We start from the raw sequence: 22,119 nt of genomic DNA, 5'->3' as shown, positions 1-22,119 counted from the left end.
CCGGTGCTGGGCTGTATCAAACCTGCGTCATATATAATCAGACAAACGTGTCTGAATGTTATATTCACCCAAATGGCAAGCGCAGGCTTCGCGGCACCTCCGCTAAATGACGCAGTATACAGATTGAGGAAAGCTCCAGCTAGATAGGAGAGCCCCGGCTGCATACAGGCCCCATACGCATGGCGCGTCTCCGCGGTGACAATACGGTGTGCAATGTCATTGCTAATCGCATTAATCCGTCTTGAGATGGGTTCTGTAACAATATTTTTTTTCAAGAAAACTTGGGCGAAAATTGCTTACGTGGTGCAATCGAATATGAAACCGCAGTCGCGACGTTCGTATGCTTTACTGCACAACACCTATGTATTGCAGCGAAGCTGACTAGAAAAAAAAAAGCCCATTTAAAACATCTTCCTCTAGGTCCGTTACTGCTTCAGGAAACCCGCCGTGGTTGCTCAGTGGCTATGGTGCTGGGCTGCTGAGCACGAGGTCGCGGGATCGAATCCCGGCCACGGCGGCCGCATTTCGATGGGGGCGAAATGCGAAAACACCCGTGTGCTTAGATTTAGGTGCACGTTAAAGAACCCCAGGTGGTCAAAATTTCCGGAGTCCTCCACTACGGCGTGCCTCATAATCAGAAAGTGGTTTTGGCACGTAAAACCCCAAATATTATTATGCTTCAGGAAATTAAGGGTGCTTCCTTTGGGAAGCATATTTACGATGTAAATTTATCGAATCTAGTTCGAGCTATCGAAACAACTTGGTGCTTTCATGTTTGATTATCTGAGCGCAGTAGGCAAGATTCCAGAAATAGCGAACTTACAACAAATTAATTTTCTGTCCCACCCTCCGTGGTTCCACCTATTCGCCAACGGCGGGCGAGAGCCAACCCTAAGGCCAAGGTTCATTCATGAACGTGAACGTGTGGGTGCAGGACGATACATTCTCGAAGGTAGTCGCCACAGGCGCGCTGGAGACAAATTTCCTGCGCTCAAAGGCATAGTGATGTGGTCTTCTAGTTCTCCGTACGTCGATTTTTGCCAAAACAGTAAAGGCAGAACGCGATGTTGAAGTACAAGCATAGAATATGGTACAAGTACCTGAATCTTGGTTTCGCATTCGGCAGAAGATGCCCCTAAAGTCTTTAGGTATCCTAGGGACTATTCTAGGGACTCTAGGTGCCCCAAGATGAAAGCAGCAGTCACCACGCACGCCAGCGCCAGAGAGGCGATTGGACCGGCGGCCATCGTCGATAACCGGTGAAAAACGAACTTTGTAACTGTTTTGGGCATGGTTTTAGGTGTCGTGTTGACGCTTTCTTTACAGTGACTAAGCATGCGATATATGTAACCGCTGCGCAGGTCGTCATTTGCCAATGTTAATTGCTCTAATACGGCTGGTGCCTGTTTAAAGTCGCGGCTTTCGCTTTGCCGTCCCGTTCATTTGGGACCTTCTCTGAGTGTTTGGGCGATGCTCTGACCTCTGGCAGAAACCAACAGCAGCGCTACTGGGCCGCTTTGCTTTCGACGTAGTTGGGCGCCATTAAGTATTACGGTAGTTTACAAACTTTTATTCTGCGTTCCTAGCAGTCAGGCGCGCTGCACGACATACTTTCAAGCAAACGTGCGTTATTTCTGTTTGTGCAAAACATTACTGAAGTTTCGTTTGAGCTAAACTTGTTAGGTGTTAATTTCGATGACACCCGTTGATATGCGGCGTACGACGAGTTTGTTTATTGCTGCTTGCGCTTGCAAATTGACAGTTTAGCTGCTTGGGACGTACTTGTTCTTAACGCTCGAGAGATTGTGGTAGCACCAGCTCTAGCGACATTTCGGGATGCGCATCTGTGCTTATAACGTGGTGTACTCGGTGCATGCTGTAGGCACTGGACAGTTGTAGGTGCACTATGGATCGCGACACACCCACTCGCGATAGACTCCTTTCCTCTTTTTTTAGAAAGTTCAGTTCGATGATTCTCAAAGCCCATTCAGCGCGACTGCTTTGAAAGTGCGCAGAAGGTCAGAGAATCTTAACATGCTATTTTACTGTGGGCGTGTCGACGCGGGAAAGCGACCTAAGTCATAAAACTTTTTCATGGTTTAGGCGTTTGGGTGGCTGCCTTTCTTTCTTTTTTTCATTTTTTCATTCTGCATTTTATCGCTAACGTTAGGACGGGAACAAACATCACTTAGACGGGACGAAATGAGGGCGCCGACAAGAGATTTATCTGCATAGCTGTGAGATTCACTATTTGTTAAAAACGTGACAGCATGACGATGCACGTGATGTGATGATTTCATTTCTTTGCCGGCGCAGATACCGGGTTTTCGGTCTTCTGCGTTGAGCCTGTACTTTTGTATATATTAATTGCATTCTCCATAATAAACCAGTAGTTGTTTGTTCAGCTCCTTGTCTCGTCCTCGCTTCGTCCTGTCCAAGTGCTGTTTGTTCCCGTCCGAATGATGTACCAACCAGCCCCGATCAGCACACATCCTATCACTGACGTCTTTTTTTCAGATGTGTATCTGTGATATATGTCACATTTTCCTTTATGCGCAGATCGGCCTTAATAAATAAAACGATCAGAGGAGGGGCAGATAGTTGCGCATCCTCTAGCCACCTTCTGGCTACAGAAATTTTGTCCATCTCACAACGACATCGCTGCTGTGATGGCTATTCTCTGGCATGAGGCATCATTTGTCAGCTAACCGCCTGTGCTGCACTCCTGTGACTACGGGCAGTAACGCATTGATTACCATATTGAGAACAATTTGAAGTTGGGCTAGTTTATGCAGGAATGTCTTTAGAAGCAAATGTGCAAAGCTCAGACTCGGTCCTTGTTCATAACCAAAGCACAAATATTTTTAGTCATTGTGCTCATGCTATATCTCCCTGCATAGAGTAGTATGCTTGGTTTGAAACAAAATCCTGTACAGTAATGCTGGATTTCTCGAACCATCAGCCTCCAAGGGTTTTTTTAGCACATGCATTGGTGCGAAGAGCCAAAATATGCTTGTTGATGTTCTTTGTATTGCCATAAGCACAAACTGGGGTTTAAATAAAACATAGTGGGCATCCAGTTGTGTTTTGGGCTAGAACCAAAAGATGTGCTAGTGCTGAATTCAGTTGATTTTGAGAACTTCTGGTTATGTGGGAAATATGGTGTGAAGGCAATTATGGTAAGCCCTCGAGTTGAGACTGGGCCCTTTCTAGGGTGAGTGAGCTGTGGCAGACCTTTCAAGTAGCGCATATTAAGTATACCTGTACCACATGGGGAAGAATAATTCCATTTAAATGGCCGAGGCCTTTGAAGTCTCGTAATGACCCTACATCTAAGATTGGTGCAATATGCACATTTTTAATGATCTTATATGCTGTGATAATTGGCAGCTGGCAGTGATGCAGGTTGTATCAAACATTAGGAGGGAGAGCACTATTCGGTGGCTGAATGAGTTGTGAAAACTTTTCATGTTGCAAGTGGTGATAAGTTTGAGTGTCATTAGGTATGTTTGGGTGGCACCATGCAAATGACATTAAAACTTGGGGCATGAATACCATTTTTTGTGTGTGTGTGTGTGTGTGTTTATGAGTGTTTGTGAACTAAGGTGCATGGAAATTTGCTCAAATGGAAGCACACCAGTGCCATTTAAGGCGTTAACCACTTAATGTCAGTTTTTAAAATTTTCATGCCTTTGTGGTACTGGTGTTATAAAAAGTTTGACCTGTGTGAATTGTACCTGTACAAGAATCTCTGCACTATCCAGTTAGCAAATTTAGCCGGGCAGATTTTTTGTTAACAGATTTATTCCAACAGAGTCTGTCCTGTGGTTGTGAAGGAGGCTTTTAGTTTCAAAACCAAATATGTTGGTGATTGCTTGTGGTATGCAGGCTCAAGCAGCTGTTTAACTCTACTGCAATATGGACCGTCTTGCACATGCCACTGGAAGCATTTGCTTCATTCTCCTAACGAATATGGTGAATGGAGATGACTTTCTTGAAAAAAGTAAGTTTTCTTTTTTCTTTTTTTTGGTGGCTGTTGTTGTGAACTAGTGTGCAAGCTTTTGAAGTCCTCTGATGCAACACACCTCATTTGACTGTACACCATTGCAGCAAATAGGGTGGGACAAAGATGCATGATGATCTTTTTACTTTTCTTTAATTTCATGTGTATGCATGATTTATACAGAGATATATTACAAGATTATGAAGACCCTGTTTGCTGTGCCAGCGTACGGTTCAAACATGGTATAAACTTGGTCAGTTTGCGAAGTACACCATAATGGTTAACTGCATTGAAATTTTGGACCACGTAAAAAGTTTAGGTTCCGGTAGTGTAGATTAAAGCAGCCTCCATGCAAAATGTTACTTTTGAAATACAAGTGTATGATGCATCACAAAAAGCTAGCAAAAATGGACATTTCATATACTGAATCTAGAAAAAAAAGAAGTTAATATTGTTCAACAGAAATGACACACCACTCAGAATGTTGAGAACCAGAACAGTTGCAACATGGCCTTTGATATTAGGTGGTGCCCACAGCATGCTGAAAATCTTGGAGGATGCTGGAATTTGTGTCATATCCGCTAACCACCAGGTGCCTGCATTGTCTGCTGAAAGGGAAGCTGAAGGGTTTTCCAGAAAAAATGAGTGAACATCTGTACATAATGGTTTTCAACCCTCCGAATTCGAATATCGTATCGAAATTGAGTGAAAGAAAGCGCAAATATATTTTATTTCGACGAAAAGTGCAGCAGCAGACACGCCCAGCTCGCGCGTCTCGTTTCCGCCTGTAATTGGTCAGTGCGCCTCGTGACGTCAACTCTAGTAACCGACCGCTACCGCTACACATGAAGCGTGGTGCCAGGTAGTTTGGTGCTGTTTTTCTGAGACGGTAATGGAAAATTTAGAGAGACTGCGTTTTTCTGAGGAGTTCGGCGTTACTCCCTACATGTACGCGCCGATTGCGAAGAGCCGGCCTCTCGAAGAAGCAAACGATGCTGGTGCAAGCAGTGCTTTCGACGCGAACGAAAGCAAAGTCTTGGGATCTCCTCGTGTTGGAAATGCTCTTTGGTGAGTATGTTTTTTGCAAAGCGATTTAGTGATCTCGCCGATCTTTCGCCGATCTAGTGAGCTCGTTTCCGGTCAAACAACTGTAGTGTTCCTGCATGCCTCCTCGTGGAACGTAAGCGGGGATGCGATCGTCAGCATTTGTGTGCTGTCCAAAGCTGTCGGCAATCTACAAAAACAGTTTAAACCCGTGAAAAGCTTCCTGGTTCATGCAGTACATGTGGTGACCTTCATCTGTTGACTACCACTCACGTTGACTACCACGCACGTGGACTACCACTCTACTTACACGTAGACGCACCAACAAAGGTATGCAGGGTCGATCGAAGCAGATTACGATCGCACGCACGCAGAAACAAGCGCGGTCAGGCACGGTCGCGGACGCTGCGAAGGAACGAAACAGTAGAGTTGACGTCACAACACCGCGGTTTCCGGTCTCCGCTCCACTCGCTCACTCAACGGGAGGCGGAGCTACGGTGCAATTTCAACCGACGATTACGTCGCTCCTAATTGAAAAAAAAAACCCAAATTTTACCTACATCGTTTATAAGGTTCCCGCATCTGTATATGAGCGTCTCATTGAATTCGACAGACTCTTCAGCTTCCCTTTAAGTGCTATTTGAAGGCTTCTAACAAGAGAATTAGACAATAAACTGCCCAACACCTTTGCAAACATTGCTTCACTAGTATATATATATTCTATTGCTTGCTGCACCTGCAAACAAGGCGTTTCACATGTGCCGCCTTGCAGTAGACAATGCAGAGAAGCTGTGTAGCAATGGCCTTTGAGATTGCTACCACTATTAAAATGATCTCCGTCTCTTGCACCCATGAGGTGGCACTGCAGCCATAGCCAACATGCAGCCTGGGAACACGTGCAGAATCTTGGAGGCTATGTGTTGCGACTCTTTGTTTCGGCCATAAGGTTGTGCGAGCTGCCGATCATCCCGGCAGTCATGACAGGCTAGAGAAGAAAGCCAAATGCGATGCAGAAGTTAACCGACTGACAGTAAACCTAAAGCATTGATTCCTACATAATAGAAGCTTTGTATAACAAATTATTGGATACAACAAAGCTAAACCTGAAACTTGGTTGACCATGTCTTATGTAGGCATTAAACTGCTAAAATGAAACCACACATGCAGGGCCTGATGCAGTGTCTCTTTCTTTCAAGCTAAAGTTTTGCAGAAAGCTCAAGGTATGTAGGTAGGAGCAAAAAGCACCGGATTTACAAAAGTAGCATTTAGATTGCCTGATGCACTAAAGTTGCATTCTTTATCTGTCTGCACCATTTATGTATGAACAGAGAAAGAAGAAGCTTGTTTGAGCAAGTGCTTGGCTTGGCCTTGCTTGACCTGCGCATTGCAAAGGACAGCAGTGGCTACCCAAGGCCCTTTGTGGTGCAAAGCGAATAAGTAACTTGCATGCTTCCTAGCTCATATTTGTGTGCACCAATCTTTGTGTGAAGTTGTCTAATTAATCTGAGACATAGAGAAATGGAAGTTTGCTTTGTAGCGACTTCATAACCTCGAGGATTGGCTGCATTTCAGTAGTTTGTTGACAAAGAACCTAATTCTATTATACATTTTATGGCTTGGCTACAGATGCTGTCATTGGTTGTGGCTTTTAGGATATCAAGTGACAGCCTTATTCGTAAGCGCTTGACTTGTTGGCTCACACACTTATCTCTTTCTCATGTTCTTTATACAGTAGAATCTCGTTAATTCGAACACGCTTAATTTCAACTTCTGGTTTATTCGACCTGATGCTGCAGTCCTGTCAAAATTATGTGTATTTCAATGTGCGAAAATATCCAGTAATTTGAACACACAAGCATTTGCAACGGACAATCAGAACATACTGTGCTGTGCTGGCGACCATGTTCTCTTCAGCATGCCAACTTATGCAGCAGCGTCCCTGACCTGGCAGTGCGTTTGAATTCCAGCTGCTGCTCCCATTTCTCATTGCAAATACCATGCTTTGGCGCGTATAAACCTGGGACATGTTATTTTTCAGAAATTAGCAGTTGGGGTGTGGGTTATATGTAAATCCATTCTTGAGGTGTGGCTTCACAGCAGCAAGAACTTTGCCTAAATACGTGGCTTCACGATCAGATGCGTCACGCTGCCGTGAAGCTACACTTTTGGAGCTTGTCATTCTTGTGTAAGTTCAGTGCACACGTACTGCCGAACGCAGCATTGCGTGTAAGTTCTCCATTCAGTTAGCTTCCTTTAATTTTATTTCTGTTTAGTACAAACAAATTTTTTGAGTCCCTTCAAGTTCAAAGTATTGACATTTGATTGTATATTACATTTAAAAAATTATTCTCTTAAAACATTGAGTAACCTGCACTGAGAGGTCGAAACAAACAAAAGGATGCACCAATGTACTCCGTTTCATACTTAGCAGGCTATGCTGGGGAACCTGTGCAAGTCGTGCAGTCATTGAAGCCTCACTTCATGTTTCCCATTGCAATCGTTTTTGATTTGTGATTCTTAATGCAAAAAGCTGCTTAATATGGGGTGATAAATTTTAAGTTTTGCAGAACTTTTAAAAGTCGCCTGTGGCAAATAGCATAATTTTAGTCCTTGAGGTGGACACGCACACACACTATAAAATGCAGTATATATGTTGATACAGCTTGGATAGCATAACCAGTGCCACGGTGTAAGCGGTGACTGTGTGCTTGTAGCATGGTAAAATTAATGTTACTTTTTTGGGGGGCCCATCCATAATATTATTTTGCATTAGATTAAAAAGGACCTGCTGCTGTTATGCAGTTTCTAGCATTGGGAAATGAAGAAACAGTGACTTGGAAAATGAAAACAGTGATTTGGAAACAAAGATAGCGAGGTATATTATGAGCAAGATATTGCACGGTGCAAACCATATGAGCTCCTTCCCTTGCGACCAACGTTGGTCACGAACTGTCGATTGTTCTCTGGAGAATGCAGCAGGCCTATTTAAGACCAATCAGGCCCATTGTTAAAGAAAGACTACCTAAACTGCTAACTTTTAACAATGTCTCTTACCTGTATTACCATACTTCACTTGGCTGTTATCTTCATGTTTCTGTGGTGAAACCCAACTTATCCAGCTGAGTTGTATCATTGGAGCTAATGTTTCAGTGAGAGGACTTGCAATCTCCTTGTCGAAACAATGGCTTCAATCAGAGTGTTCTCTTTATTGCCCTCTTTTAATCAAGCCTTTATCTTCCTGCAACCCTCTTGTTCTGTATTTGCATATTAATAATGTTTCTTAATAAAATATTGCTAACTGCCATGTTGCTGATTTCAGCTAGCATTTGCATATCCAGCCAGAAATGAATAGCACTATAAAAACTTTTGCATTGCTTTTTTATGCAGTGAGGAAGAAGCATGCTAAGCCTGCACTCCCTTTTTGGGCTATCATCACTATAATCCTAATTTTATCCGTATTTGTGACAAGCTGTATCATGTTTTGCTGTTTCTTCTACCTAAGAAGACGACAGGCACTGGTGAGTGCAAGTTGATTGAGCAGTGTTCACATCGCAGGTGCACATTTAAAGCTATACATGTGCCCGGTACTGCAACCACTTGAAGATTATCTTCAAGTCATGGCTGTGAAGCACTGTCTTTGAAACCTTTTACGGCACATATTTTTTTTTATGAAGTGTACTGACAGGTTTTAGAGGCAGTGAAGCTCTTCTGCATGAGGTCACCTCGTTGTCCTTCTTCCTCAACGCCGAGTGATAGTAGCAGGCCTCCTTATTTTTCCAGTGCTGTGTGAAAGTATGTCCGAAATCTTTCTTCAGTACATTCTTCAGATATCTCTTACATGTTATGTAAATGTTTCATCAATGTTCATAGCAGTCGTAAAGCTCCAGCACCTGTGATAAAAAGTTCTAGAGCTAGCACATTTCTTTTTATTATATACCCATTATTGCAAAAGCCGGCTTTTATGTTCGATAAATGAGGTTGACATAGTAATAGTAATCATAGCTACAAGTCCTAGCAATTAGTGATATTATTTATTTATTATTTATTTTCAAATACTGTTGGCCGTCTTGGCCGTAACAGGGTGGGTACAGCAGGTTTGCACATAGCGTAAAAAATGTAAACACTTTACAAACGTAAATAGGACATGAAGCAATGAGTGTTGGAAATACAATGCAAAACAAATAACGAAATACAAATACAATAGTTTGGCTAAGAAATACTTGTTTCTAACATTGTGACAGTGATATTGGAAGGAGCATAAAAGAAATACTATTGCATGTATTTGTAGAATAGTGTGACAATGTTTGCACGGCACCACTGAGATTAAATTTCATAAAAGGTTTTTGACGCGTTCCTGAAAGATTTTAATACTACTCAACTGCAAAACAGACGCTGGCAAACTGTTCCATTCCGTAATCATTCGCGGAAAAAATGAATAAGCGTACATGTCCAGATATGCTTTTGGAATTGAGAACATGCAATGATTGCTTGACCTGACGTTTCTAGCCTGCCTGGGAGCAAGATAGGGTGTGGTTTTTTTATATTGAAACATAAATTTAAGTCTAGCCAACTTCCGCTGTTGAGCCTGTGGAGGCAAATCAAGCAACCGAAGCATTTTGGAAACAGAGTCAGTATGATAATACCGGGAAAGAATGAACCTTGCAGATTTTCTCTGTATCTTCTCATTGCGGTTTATTAATCCTGATTGAAACGGATCCCAAATGACACTGGCATACTCTAACGTTGGTCTAATGTAAGTCAAATATGCTAGTAGTTTGACGGGTGTTGTTGCTAGCTTTAATTTTCGGCGAAGGAGCCATAACTTTTTTTCTGCAGCTCCACAAATTCTGTCTGTGTGATTTCCAACTTAAGTCTCGAAATTGTTAAACCTAGGTATTTTATCGTTTCAGCTTCGGTTAGAATTATTGAGTTCATCTCATAATTACACTCAATAACATGCTTTGTTTTGTTTGTAACTCTGAGCATGACTGATTTAGAATCGTTAATTTTCATTTTACATTTTGTGGCCCAGCTTTAAGGGCTTGACTAAGTGACGCCTGATCGTTTTCGTTATTGATTTCACTATATAATAAACCATCGTCTGCAAATAACCAGATGGTTATGTCGTTACTTATGTTATGAGCAATATCATTTATGTAAACGAGAAAAAGAAGTGGTCCTAAAACGGATCCCTATGGAACGCCTGAGGTTATTTTTAATTGGTTAGATTTGTTACCATTTATTTCAGCGTATTGTGCCTGATCTGTAAGATATGAGCGGATCCACATAACAGCATCATAATTTATATTCATTTCCATAAGTTTTTTAATTAATTCATTATGTACGACCAGAGCGAAAGCCTTCAAGTAATCTAAAAATATAGCATCGACCTGCTTTCTATTGTTCAAGGAAGCTGAAAAATTGTTCATGGTTTCTATCAACTGTGTGACAGTCGAAAGGTGCTGTCGAAATCCGTGCTGGTTGGGAAAGAAAGCTTTCTTGTCTTCAAGGTAGGTGTAGATTGACCTTGAAACTATGTGTTCAAGTAGCTTGCAGCATACACACGTGAGTGAAATTGGCCGACAGTTTCCAATATGTTGCCTTTCACCAGACTTGTGAACCGGAACCACTTTTGCGACCAGCCAGTCATCTGGGACTCGTTTTTGTTTCAGTGAAGAAATAAAAATGATCTCTAGATAGTGAGCTACCCATTCTGCATATCTGCGCAGAAAGGCATTTGGTATGCCGTCTGGACATACAGATTTCTTATCGTTAATTTTAAGCAAAAGAGCTACAATGCCTTCATGTGAAACCTGAATATTAGGCATTGGTGATGTGTACGGGGATTATAGAGAGAGGGAGAAAGACCATCTGCAGAAATGTCAGTAAAGAGAGATTGAAAAAAATCATTAAAACATACTGCCATACACCATTCGCCATTAGCGACAATGACGCTTAGACCTTCGTTATTACGCGACAAATGGCGCCAAAAACGGTGCGGATCGTGCTTCATAAAATTAGTTAATGTTACGTCATAGTAATTTGTTCGATATCATGACGTTAACAACATAGTAATAGTAACCACAGCTACAAGACTTCGTGCTGTCATAAAACAAGCCATTAAAAAAAGCTAAGCCAAGTGACAGCTATCATTGTTAAATATAACACCAATGTTCTGCTCTCTCTCTCTCTCTCCCTCTCCTTTTTTTCTCTTGTGTTCCTTTGCTCCACTGGTACCCATCGTAGCAATTTTTTCTGCTATCTTGATCCTGTTCAGAGTAACAGAACAGCAGAGCAGTTGGTATTGGGCTGATCTTTCTACCATTTCCCTTTGCATGTCCCCCCTTTCTATTCAACTTTAAAGCTAAATTTTAATAGTATATTCAACCATTGTGTCAGGCTTTGCAGGTAATGACGCAACCACCGTCGTTGGGTCCAGCTTCAGGTCCAACGGTGTCAGGTGCACCTGCCCATTCCTACCTAGAAGCATATCCTCTCATACCAGGTGCAACCACATCTCTGACTTCACTGAATACACAGCGGAGGGGCTTTCAAGAAGAGAGAAGTCCTCCATATCCCAAGAGTGGACTCTACTCCGATCACAGCAGTGTATCCCTGCCCCAGCTACCAACAGCATCAATGCCATCTTTGCCGTCTGCGCCACCTCAGCCATTACCCCCTTATGGCAACTGAACATACATGGAATTGCCATGGTGGCTTAGAGGCTATGCCAAACTCTGCTGCTGTGTTGGAAGTTGCAAGATTTGACCCAGATGGGAGCACAATGCAAGAATGCTGCTGTGGTCGTAGCAGAATGTCCCTGCCACAGCCACCTACAGCACCAATGCCATCTGCCATTCACAATTCTGACAAAAATTGTGCAGATCCATCCAACGCATATGTTAGAATCTATGTGAAGCGAAGATTTAGTGAAGCGGTTATTGGTGTGTCATACGGCTAAGTGTGGTTCATTCTCATTAATGCTTATGCACCGCACAGGCCACAAGCCGTTCCGATATGCAAACACCAAATGAAGCAGATGCAGTGTGAGACATCGACCCAGCGATGGCCCGATGACGAAGGCAATTTATACTTGTGGACGACATGTTTCGAAATACGTTTAGGGTTTCTATACTCCTTGTGCAACAGTGGTACATACCTGTTGCAGAAGATTGCCCAAGAATTCGGGCATGCCTCGTGATGCATAACCAGTGGTACATACCAATGGCCCAGGAACGGGGTAGTACAAATGTAAGAATAAGAAACTCAAAGGAAGCCATTAAATACTGTGCGCTATTCCATTAAGATGTCTGTGTGCTTTAGAGATGCCTATGAGCTGACATCATATGTGCAGATTTTGTGCTGCGATTTATTGTTTTGTTATGTAGAACCGAGATCCATTCGCTGGCGTTACTTTGTCAGTCAACAGGCAGTGCTATATAAGCCAGTTTTCTAGATCCTAGTTCTCATGCCTATCATGTGAGAAACTGATGACCGATCGATGACTCACGCCAAACAGCACTGTGGCAGGGAAAATAGTTGTGCTTTGAAAATTCCTTACATATTTCTAAGCCGCATTGCTCAAAACCATGCCAAATGTTGTTTTAAGGCAGGCCATTGAAAGCACCTCTGCATTCCTGTTGAGCACTCTTTATCACCATGAAGTTTGCTCATCGTCAATCATCCCCACAAATTGGGTCCTTGGAAGTGACACAAAGTAGCCTCAAATCAGGATCCTTCAAATTGCCCTAGACCACATATGCAAGCAGTATTAGTGGGTGACCCATATTTTCACGGGTGGTCATCTTGTCAGAGTTGCTTGCGTGGTCTTTTTCTACCCTTTTCATGCCAGCAGTCTTTTTACCAGCTTGGACAGGTGATGTCATTTTTATTAGAACTTTGCCAAATCAAAACTTTTTTGTATCCATTGGCAGCCATTGTTACATTGAGTGAGACACTGCTTTTTTTCTTTTCACAGCTGTTTTTGTTCTTATCTCCAATGCCGTCACCACCCAGGCACATCTCTTAGCTTTTTGATGAAAAAAAAAAAAAACCCTCTCTCTATCTCTGTGCCTGGACTGGAAGGGTAGGGGCTATACACTGAAACAATCCTTTGTGACAATGATTTCACTTTCCCGAGTTGCTTGGTTCAGCACTGTTACGGTGACAACTACCTGATGACTTAGGTTTCTGCCATCCTCCTAATCAGCACATTCATACAATATGCCAAAATAACAGTGATAGAAAGGCAGTAAGCACACCCACATGCTTTGTTTTCATCACTTACAGTTTTAGATAATTTGCACACACATAAGACACCTAGAATTCTAGAATCATTCTTGAATGCACTCCCAATGCCCAAGATTTTTGTCTGTGCACTAAAGTGATGCTGACATTGTAGCGACAATCATACTGCAGCAGCACCAATAGTAATGTACAAGTCCCAAAGCAATGTCTGACATTACAAGAAAGAAAAGAGTGGTGCAGTTACAGCAGTTGTTCCCACGGGCAATGAATATGTCTGCTTTTGCATGCGCTCTTGGTTGGCGATGTAATAATGTGATCGTAACAGTTGTCCCTTGATATGCACCCTACACTTCCAAACATTCCAGAAACTTTTAAAGCAGCTGGATTGACATGGAATAATGTGGTGCTTTCCAGTTCCATTATTTTCTCGCACTGCAAAATTAACTGTTACGTTTTAATATCTTGAAGCTCCACCATAGGCTATGAAGAATGCCATAGCAAGCAGCAAGTGAACACCAATGATCAATGCGGAACATCTAGCTCACTTCTGGTTGGTCTCTAAAGCAAAAGACAGTTCCAGAAGCTGAGGACTGATAAGTTTGTAAATGTGAAAGTGATGCAGCAACCTTTTTTCCAAGAATGAGATAACGACACGACATTGGAAGCCTGTAGGGCAGAAGTGGGCACAGTAATTTCTTGCAAAGGGGCCACATACCAGTCGTCTATTATTGATAAAGGAATCCTGCACTGCTGTTACCACCTGGCTATAGATAAAACGTTTCCACAGGCAGTGGTTCCAAAAGGTGCGTGTGACAAAGTTTTGACTTTGGACAAGAAACTGCGATTTTGGCAGCTTGGCATTCTCTCCTAAAACTGAAATAGTGTGCGAGCATTTTCGTATTATGGCCCCCATCAGGATGCCAGCCCATGATTTACTTCTTGGCAACAGTGGTGTGGCCTCTGAGCCCATGACAAGTCAATTGCTTTCCTGATGTTTTAGGTGATGTCAGTATTTGTTCAGTTTTTGTAAGTGGGAGATAGTGCAGATAATAGGGTTTCCTAATGAACTTATGGGAGAGAACTCCGATGCTGTGATTTTTCGGCTACCATGGGAAGGATGGTTAGTGCATGGATTTGTCTTGTGTTTGTTCTTGCGGCTTGAAACGTTCTTGCGGCTTAATTTACACTTTGTCTGCCTTTATAGGTACTGTCTGAAACCTGGCGTTGATGACATATTTACAGCTCCGCAATCGCTTCCGGTGTATGCACTTAGCTAGGGCATAGCCTTTAAGATCTGCTTTTGTTACTGCAGAGAGCAGTCACTGGGGCATATATTTGAGCCCCACCTATTAGCCTGAATTACAAATCATTCATATTTTTATAAGTGCAGAATGCAATAAGACACTTTGTGCATGCGTAATCATTGCAAAGTGTTGCATTTATAGCACAATATTTCGTTGCGAATTATCAATTTTGCAATATTGTAAAGCCATTTGAAGTGAGGAAGGTGAAGTTTAGGCATATCCATGTACAGTTAAACCTTGATATACCGAAGTAGGTAAAATCGGCGATTTGCTCCGTTATATTGAAAATTCATTGTATTGAAATCCGACCTTTTATGCATGTAAGTACAGTCACCGATCGATTTTTCTTACTCGGAAAGGGGCCACAGAATTTTATGAATTATCGGGCGATAAAAAAAAAAAGGAAAACTTGAGTGAGAAAACAATTTATTTTGGTGAATTTGGGAGTCTGCAATGAACGATATAGTTTAATGCCATGCCAATGATATATTCACATCAGCGTTGTGAGTTAAGTGAAGCCAGCCACAGTTTCGCGTGCACTCTGCTCCCATGGTGGATAACATCATCCGCACTGGGATCACGCTATCAGGAAAAGCGTCGGCAGCGGCGAGCGGATGCTTGCTCTGCCTCTTGCTCCAACAGGTCACCGAAACTCGAGATTACACAACCTCCAATACTAAATGCGCATGAAGACAGCTTACATGATGCCACGTTATCTCGGCACGCCGACTCTCTGCACGCGTGGTAAATTCTCCAAAGCGGAGTGCGCTGCTGCGTTTGCGCTCAGCCGCGTTTACAGCCATGCGTTACCACGGCCGAGACGCGTGCCAGAAATTGCAACGCATGCAACCTTAACCTAACTTAACCGCCCCTAGTGCGCGCTTGATCGCGCTACCGCGAGCCTGTTCCCCTCCTCCTCTTTCCCTTTGCTTGTGCGGGAAGGCAGCACTCCTGGAGCCACCATATTTCCCACTCGCCAACACTTCCATTCACACCTATAGCACAAAGTGTGCGCGTGGCATGATAGGATCTTATGGCACTTGGTCTTTATAGGAACATGATGCGGCTCTACTTTGGCAGTCGCTCTCATCGCGCCGCGCGCAATTTGAGAGGTGCGTTTGCATGCAGCCTCTTGTAATTCAGTCATTTGACCATCTGCATCCGTGGAAGCTTCCATTGTCTCGGCATTCCTTTCCGGCGGAAGCGAAATTTCGTTTTACTGAAATCGCTTACAAACACTTCGTTACGTTCAGGTTCTAAATACATGGTGTTCTATGACAAAAGGTTATGAAAAATTAAATACTTTGCTATATTGAGAATTTTTCTATATTGAAGTTCGTTATATTGAGGTTTAACTGTACCAACCATCATTCCCATGCCCTTTGAACTACCATGCTTGCAGATCCTGTAGACACTAGTGCCACAGTTATCTTTAGCAGTTTTTGCAAGAGACTCAATGGTGCAGATAACACTGGCAGTACTGTGGGCAGCTGTGACAGGGACATACTGCTATAACTAGAGTAGAGTCCATCATCTGAAAATGGAGGACTCCTCTGTTTCTGAATGTCCTGTTGTGATGCAATGCAATCGCACCCTGTATGAGAAGATGTGGTTCTTGGGAGAGCAGGGGCGTAGGCAAGTGCACCAAACGTAGCTGGACCTGACGAAGGCACACAGGTATGTGGTTGTAGCATTGCCTGCAAAGTACGACATGACGACCGAGTAGTCTTGCGAACTAGCTCTGTGGTTGTTGAGAAAGAGGGATATGTAAACTCAAAGGATAGAAAGATCAGCCTGTTGCGAACTGCTTGGTCCTATTTTGCACGGGAAGAAAAGGAAAGAGCAGACAAAGTTGCTACCATTTGATGATGGAAACAATGAGCACTAAAGGAAGGAAAAGGTGTGATTAAATTTTACCGCCTGTATTGAACCTCAGTACCACAGCTAACAGCAGTAGCCTCCTCTGCTCAGCTGCTTGAAAGAGTTCCTTTTTTTTGTGGCTCATTGCTGCGACTTTTCAGAACAATTGCATTGCTACAACATTAGCCTTATGCATAGCTTGAAGCCAGGCTGAGGTTGATGCTGTTAATTGTGTAACCTAGGCTCTGCCTTATTGGTTCCTTATATTTGTGTTTTTTTCCAAACTGCCTTTCAGCAGTGTCTGAGGTATAGTTAGCGTGACTTTCCAGTTCACTGTATATAACAGTTGCTATGTCTACAAAACTAGCGCATGTTCGTTTATGTTAAAGTCATCCATGCCAGGCCCCATCACAAATTTTGATTATGTACACTGGAAGTTTTAAACAGCTGTTCAGGAAGCCTTGTGCCACAAGAAAACAAAAGAGTGCGTATGGGCAGACAGTTCAGATCGTTCTCGTGAAAATGACGCGGAGACTTCGCCGTGCAGACCCTTCAATACGTGCTGCTGAAAATGTAACTCCTGTGGAGCCGCTTCTACAGCTTGCGAACAATTTTTCTGCTCTCTTCTTTCTTTTCTTGCTGCATCATGCATTTCAGCTAGCTGTTTTGCATTCTCTGCATTTCCCAGGAATCCCTGAGATTACATTGCTGCTGGCTATCTGTTTGCCTCAGGCAGCACTTTTGGTGCAGAGGGAATGCTAGTGACACTTATCCTGGCAAGGGAGGGGAGAGTGGTTCCTCTGCAGAAGTGCATGCTGGCCTTTCATTCTTGTTTTCAGATTTTAAAGCCTATAGCTTTCTTTGGCCACCATGAATGTTGGGCTCTGGTCACGTAGCTTGTTGAGACAAAGGGCAGCATGTGAGCTATCCGACCGAGTTGGAGAGTGCATTCCTCGCTGAACGAAAACTGGCTCTTTGAGATGGATGTTCTTCTGCGCGAGAGCTGTGTGAAATCTGAAGACTTACATGCGGTGTTGCGTTACTCCACTACCTGGGCACGAGACATTTGTTAGAGCTGCGTGTCTCTTGTTGAGATGAGCTGTTTCGTCCTGCTGGCTCACCAATGTTTCGCTTGAATCTTTTCCCACAGTGCATGGGATCTGCGGTATTTTAAAGTGAATGGTGGGAGTAGCATCCGGGTTCTGTGAAGTAAACGAGCAGAGAAGGAAGTGCAAGTGCACAGCTGTTGTCATGCTGTAGTCGCAATGTCGTCATTCAGTTGCCACCATGCTGGTGCGGTCGTGCTTACAGTGGCAGTTGCAGTGCTTTGCAATTGCTGCTTGAAGTGGTTTTAAGTGGTTGTAGTACTGGGCTCATCAAAAATGTGATTTTCACTTGCGAATAGTACACTGCTGACCCAACTTATGTATGCACATTATCTAACACAGTACCATGCACCAAAATATGGCACAGCCTGTTGCAAAACTATGAAGGTTATTATGATGAGACTCCAGGGGTATAGAAAACTTGATGTACTTGTTCCTAGCTGTGTAAAAAGTATATGAAAAGTTTTCTAGCGCTCTTTATTTGCGACTGCAAGCACAAACTTTAGCAAAAATCAGCAGAACTGCAGCTAACTGAAAACATATTTATAAGGTTTGTGTATAAGCACGCAAATTAAGAACGGAGGGATCTCGAAAAGATGAAGACTTGATTAAACATGGGCAAGTAACTCGGCTTGAAGCCAGTGTATTGTCAAGAGGACTTGGAAGTCCCTACGTTGAAACATTAGGTCTGGACTAAAGTGTCCATGTTGTGGATTAGAAAGCAAAGGGGATAGTTGATATTACAATTCATATTAAGGGGAAAAATTGCTATAATAATTATGAGAATTGCCTACTTATGCATAAGCATTCTTTGGCTTGGCTGTTACTTAGCATTTGCTTTTGTTTCCCTATTTCATTTTACCTAGTTTATGCTTTTCTACCCACTGCTGTTTAGTTTATCCCAAATTTAAGTTGTGCCACCCCCAAATTTATGTTGGCCCACCCTCAAATTCCATTTGGGCCACCCTTAAACTTCAATTTAGCCCAAACCCAAATTTCAAGTTGGCCCACCTTTACCATAGGTTTTGTGCATCTGCTGTGGAGCCCTATGTATCCCTATGGGTAAGGTGTCATGCTTTTTGCGTTACAGACATGATTTTGCTTACCAAATTGCCAAGCTACTTGTCAAAGAATGCTTACACATTAACATGAAGCTTCGGCAAGCAGTGTGATGTGTAGGGCAAACAACTGGTGGTCTATTTAGAGTTGCACGTTGGGTTCCAAAGGAAGGCAACTGCAGTTAACGGCAGAGAATCTGGCGATGTGATGAAGATTCGCAGGCACAACTTGGAATTGACTAGCGCAGGAGAGATGTAATTGAAGATTGCTGGGAGAGACCTTCGTCCTGCACTGAACATAACAGGCTGATGATTATTATGAAGGTGTCCAAAGGGCCGCTTTTACAGGAAGCACTGCTATCGCAAACAAATACAGCAAATTTAGAACAAGATTGACACCGCTGCTGAGAATATTCTACGAACTTCCATGGGGAAGCACATTGCGAAAAAGCATGTTATGTTTCAACTTGTGAGAAAATGCAGTTTGGACAATTTACAATTTTACAATGGAACCCACTGATGCTGCATTGTCACACCAGTCTGATGACTCTTCTATAATTAAGTCATCTCTTGGCAGAAAAATGTTACAAGCTTTCTAGAAGTGCAATCTAACAATAGAGCTGCTTCAGTAGATCTGATTCAGTGTTTAACACGTCACCAGCGGACGTTGCGTTTGCACTAGACTTCTGGCGCTCCTCACGTGAAGAGATTTGGTATAGTGTGGAAAAAAAAAACAGGTTTTCTAAAGCCCTGCAAGGCTGTAGAAAATGACTTTATTTCTTTTAAAACTGATGTGACATCGTCTTCTTCATGGCTACAAATTTGCCATTGACAATAACCTCCAAACTTTGCTATTTAAGAAGTGAATTAGTAAATTTAAATAAGCTAGCTAACTAATTAGCATGTCTAACACTTACTAACATCCACCGCAGCCACCCATTTCTTTCTGAAGAGGTTTTCCTTTTTTCTCGAAGAGCCTATCTTTAAGAATTTTTGAAAGTGTTTGCTGAAACACCTGGTATTTAATCATTAATTAACAATGGGCGAACAAGAGAAGCCTTAGCTCAACCTACCATAGGGGCTTTGGTGTTACACTGCTAAGCCTGTAAGTGCAGGATCAAATCCCGGCTGGGGCAGCCACATTTCAATGGGGGCGAAATGCAAACATGCCTCCCATGCACTGAGTGCATGTTAAAAAACCCCAGGCGGTCAAAATTAATCTGTAGTCCCCAGACACCGCGGCATTCCTCATAACAATGTCATGGTTTCGGCATGTGAAACCATAGAATCTTTTAAGCCTTATCTCAGAGATAATGTTTCATTGAAAGGACTTGTAATTTCCATGCCAAAACATTAGCTTCAAGCTGAAGCTGCCCTTATATTCCCTGTTTTAAGTGAAGCATCTTTCTGCAGCCCCTTCTTCATAATTTGCATGTTTAATCACATTAGGCTGATTTTAAGTGAACTTCTCTCTTGCTGATTGCTGCTAAAGCTTACATCTGCACTTGCGAATGAATAGCACTTTAACATCTTTTGTATATTCTCTATGCAGCGAGGAAGAAGTATTCTAAGACTCCTATGAGTGTGACAACTGTCGTCGTATTAGCTGTCGGTCTGCCACTGACCATACTTGTAGCATGTTGCGCCATTTTTGGGGCTCTCTGGTACTATGGAAGACAGCGCGCACTGGTAAGTTGATGCAGCGGTACACTTTGCAAATGCAGATATCATTTTTTAATGTGTCCAGAACTTAGCCACTTGAATGGCTTGCCTTCAAGTGGCTTCAAGCTAATAATTGTGAGAGCACACCTTACATTACATTGTGAGAGCACACCTATATTTTGAGTGATCCTTTCTGTCTTTTTCATACTTTATACCATCTCTACATTGTGGCCCATCATGATATTTTTACAACAGCAGCTGTTTATGGTTCGTTCAGCTCCCAACGTATTCATGCATCCATAAGTCATACTGACTACCTTGCACAATCTAGGCACATGCTTAAGGTATTTGCCAGGAGGTTGAGTAAATATTTACTCAATGCTTCTATAACAGTTGTAAAGCTACAATGATAGAAGTCGAGAATTAAAGTGCTAGGATATTTCTTTTAATCCAATATAGTCATCAACAAGAAGCTGGTCTATAATGTAGCAGTACTATTCCAATGCTATTTCTCTGTGTGTTTTGCCAGTGGTCAGTCAGAGCAGCACTCTGCCCACTTATTCCTGGTGATCAATTGGTCATGAACAATGGATGATAAGAAACATAATTGTACAAAAGAAATCCTTAAATTATGATGCTGGCACTGCTTTCTGTGCTCAATATTGTCAGCATTATCATCACATTAAAAGCGATCCCACACATGTACCACAATGTGACCTCAAGGTAATAGGAGCAAAAAGTGATCATAAGGGGCCCTATTTGGGGAATGTAAACAAACCAATTGTCTAGGTCTGACATTCATGTCTGCAAAACATTGCCTAATGTATGCTGCAAGGGCAGCTGAATATGCAAGCTAAAGCCCACGCACAGTTCTTGGAAGATCCACTTTCCCTCTCCTTACCAGTAGAGAAGTCACTGGCGCAGCCTCTGCATCGCATTCACTGCCGAAAGTGTGCAGATATCCAGCAGCAACATAACTTTTGGATCCCTAGGAAACGCAGAATGTGCAAAACTGCCAGTGTAAAAGTGATGCTGCAAGAAAAGAATAGACAGAAATAAATTTGGCTGTTTCGCTCAAAGGCTGAAGCATGGCAGCAATATCAAGGTTTAATGTGCTTGAACCCCTCAGATGATGTTCTAACTATATGTGGATGCAACGTGTTGGTGCGACGTGTTGGAACAATGCCCTGGCAGCTACCAGGCGTCTTGCAACGCTGGCATGGTGAAGAGCACTGCGAGTGGCGTTGCAGGCATTGCACGCTGATGGTGCAAGATTTGAGATTGATGGGAAACCGTCGACAATAGTCAGCTTCCATTGTAGTATCAGATGATGTTAGTCTGACATTCGCTGCTCATTCCGCTCAAACCAGCACATACGCGCAGCAGCAGCTCAACAGGAACGCCAGTATGCTAAATAATGTGTGCGTGCACAATGCTCATGCCAGCAGTGGAAGGCAGCATGCTGTCCTGGCTTCACCTTCAAAGCAATTGAGTGCACCGTTGAGGGTGCATCTACTTTGCATCATATTTTTTGCAGTCAAATGCGCACCATGCTTCTGGTGGCCCTCTAATCCTCTGTGTTCATGGTGCGCATGCGCCGTTGATGAAGAGCACACAACAACCCCCATGTCAACGGTGTGCTTTGAGTGTCCCTATAATTGCTATTGCTGTAAAAAGGGACTAGGGGTTGTGACATAAATCTAACATGGCCGCTTGACTGATTCGGAAGAAAGTAAGGAAAGGATGTCCCTTATGGGTGCTGATCGAGGTAATGGGAGAGAGCCCCCTATGCTGCAGGGTGTGCAGTTCACTTCTTCGCGCCAACACCTCACATC

The 22,119-nt window shown here is 42.9% G+C and overlaps 1 protein-coding gene across 20 annotated transcripts in view; it reads left to right on the top strand.

Moving 5' to 3' along the window:
- The first annotated feature begins 681 nt into the window (after positions 1-681).
- Positions 682-22,119, top strand: part of LOC135906472 (uncharacterized) — a 41,645-nt gene continuing 20,207 nt past the window's right edge. For 2 of the 20 annotated variants that reach the window (XR_010565736.1, XM_065437858.1), the window contains exons 1-3: positions 682-1,259; positions 3,889-4,003; positions 20,175-20,311. Coding sequence is in view for 9 of the 20 variants with exons in the window: in XM_065437858.1 (XP_065293930.1) it covers positions 3,919-4,003; positions 20,175-20,311 (222 nt within the window). In the remaining 11 variants the exon portion in view is untranslated. The other 18 variants (XR_010565743.2, XM_065437866.2, XR_010565737.2 and 15 more) reach the window with 17 other exon arrangements.

The sequence above is a fragment of the Dermacentor albipictus genome, chromosome 9 (assembly GCF_038994185.2).
Source record: "Dermacentor albipictus isolate Rhodes 1998 colony chromosome 9, USDA_Dalb.pri_finalv2, whole genome shotgun sequence".
NCBI classification, from domain to species: Eukaryota; Metazoa; Arthropoda; class Arachnida; order Ixodida; family Ixodidae; genus Dermacentor; species Dermacentor albipictus.
The sequence above is the reverse complement of the archived record's forward strand: the minus strand, read 5'-3'. Positions and strand labels throughout refer to the sequence as shown.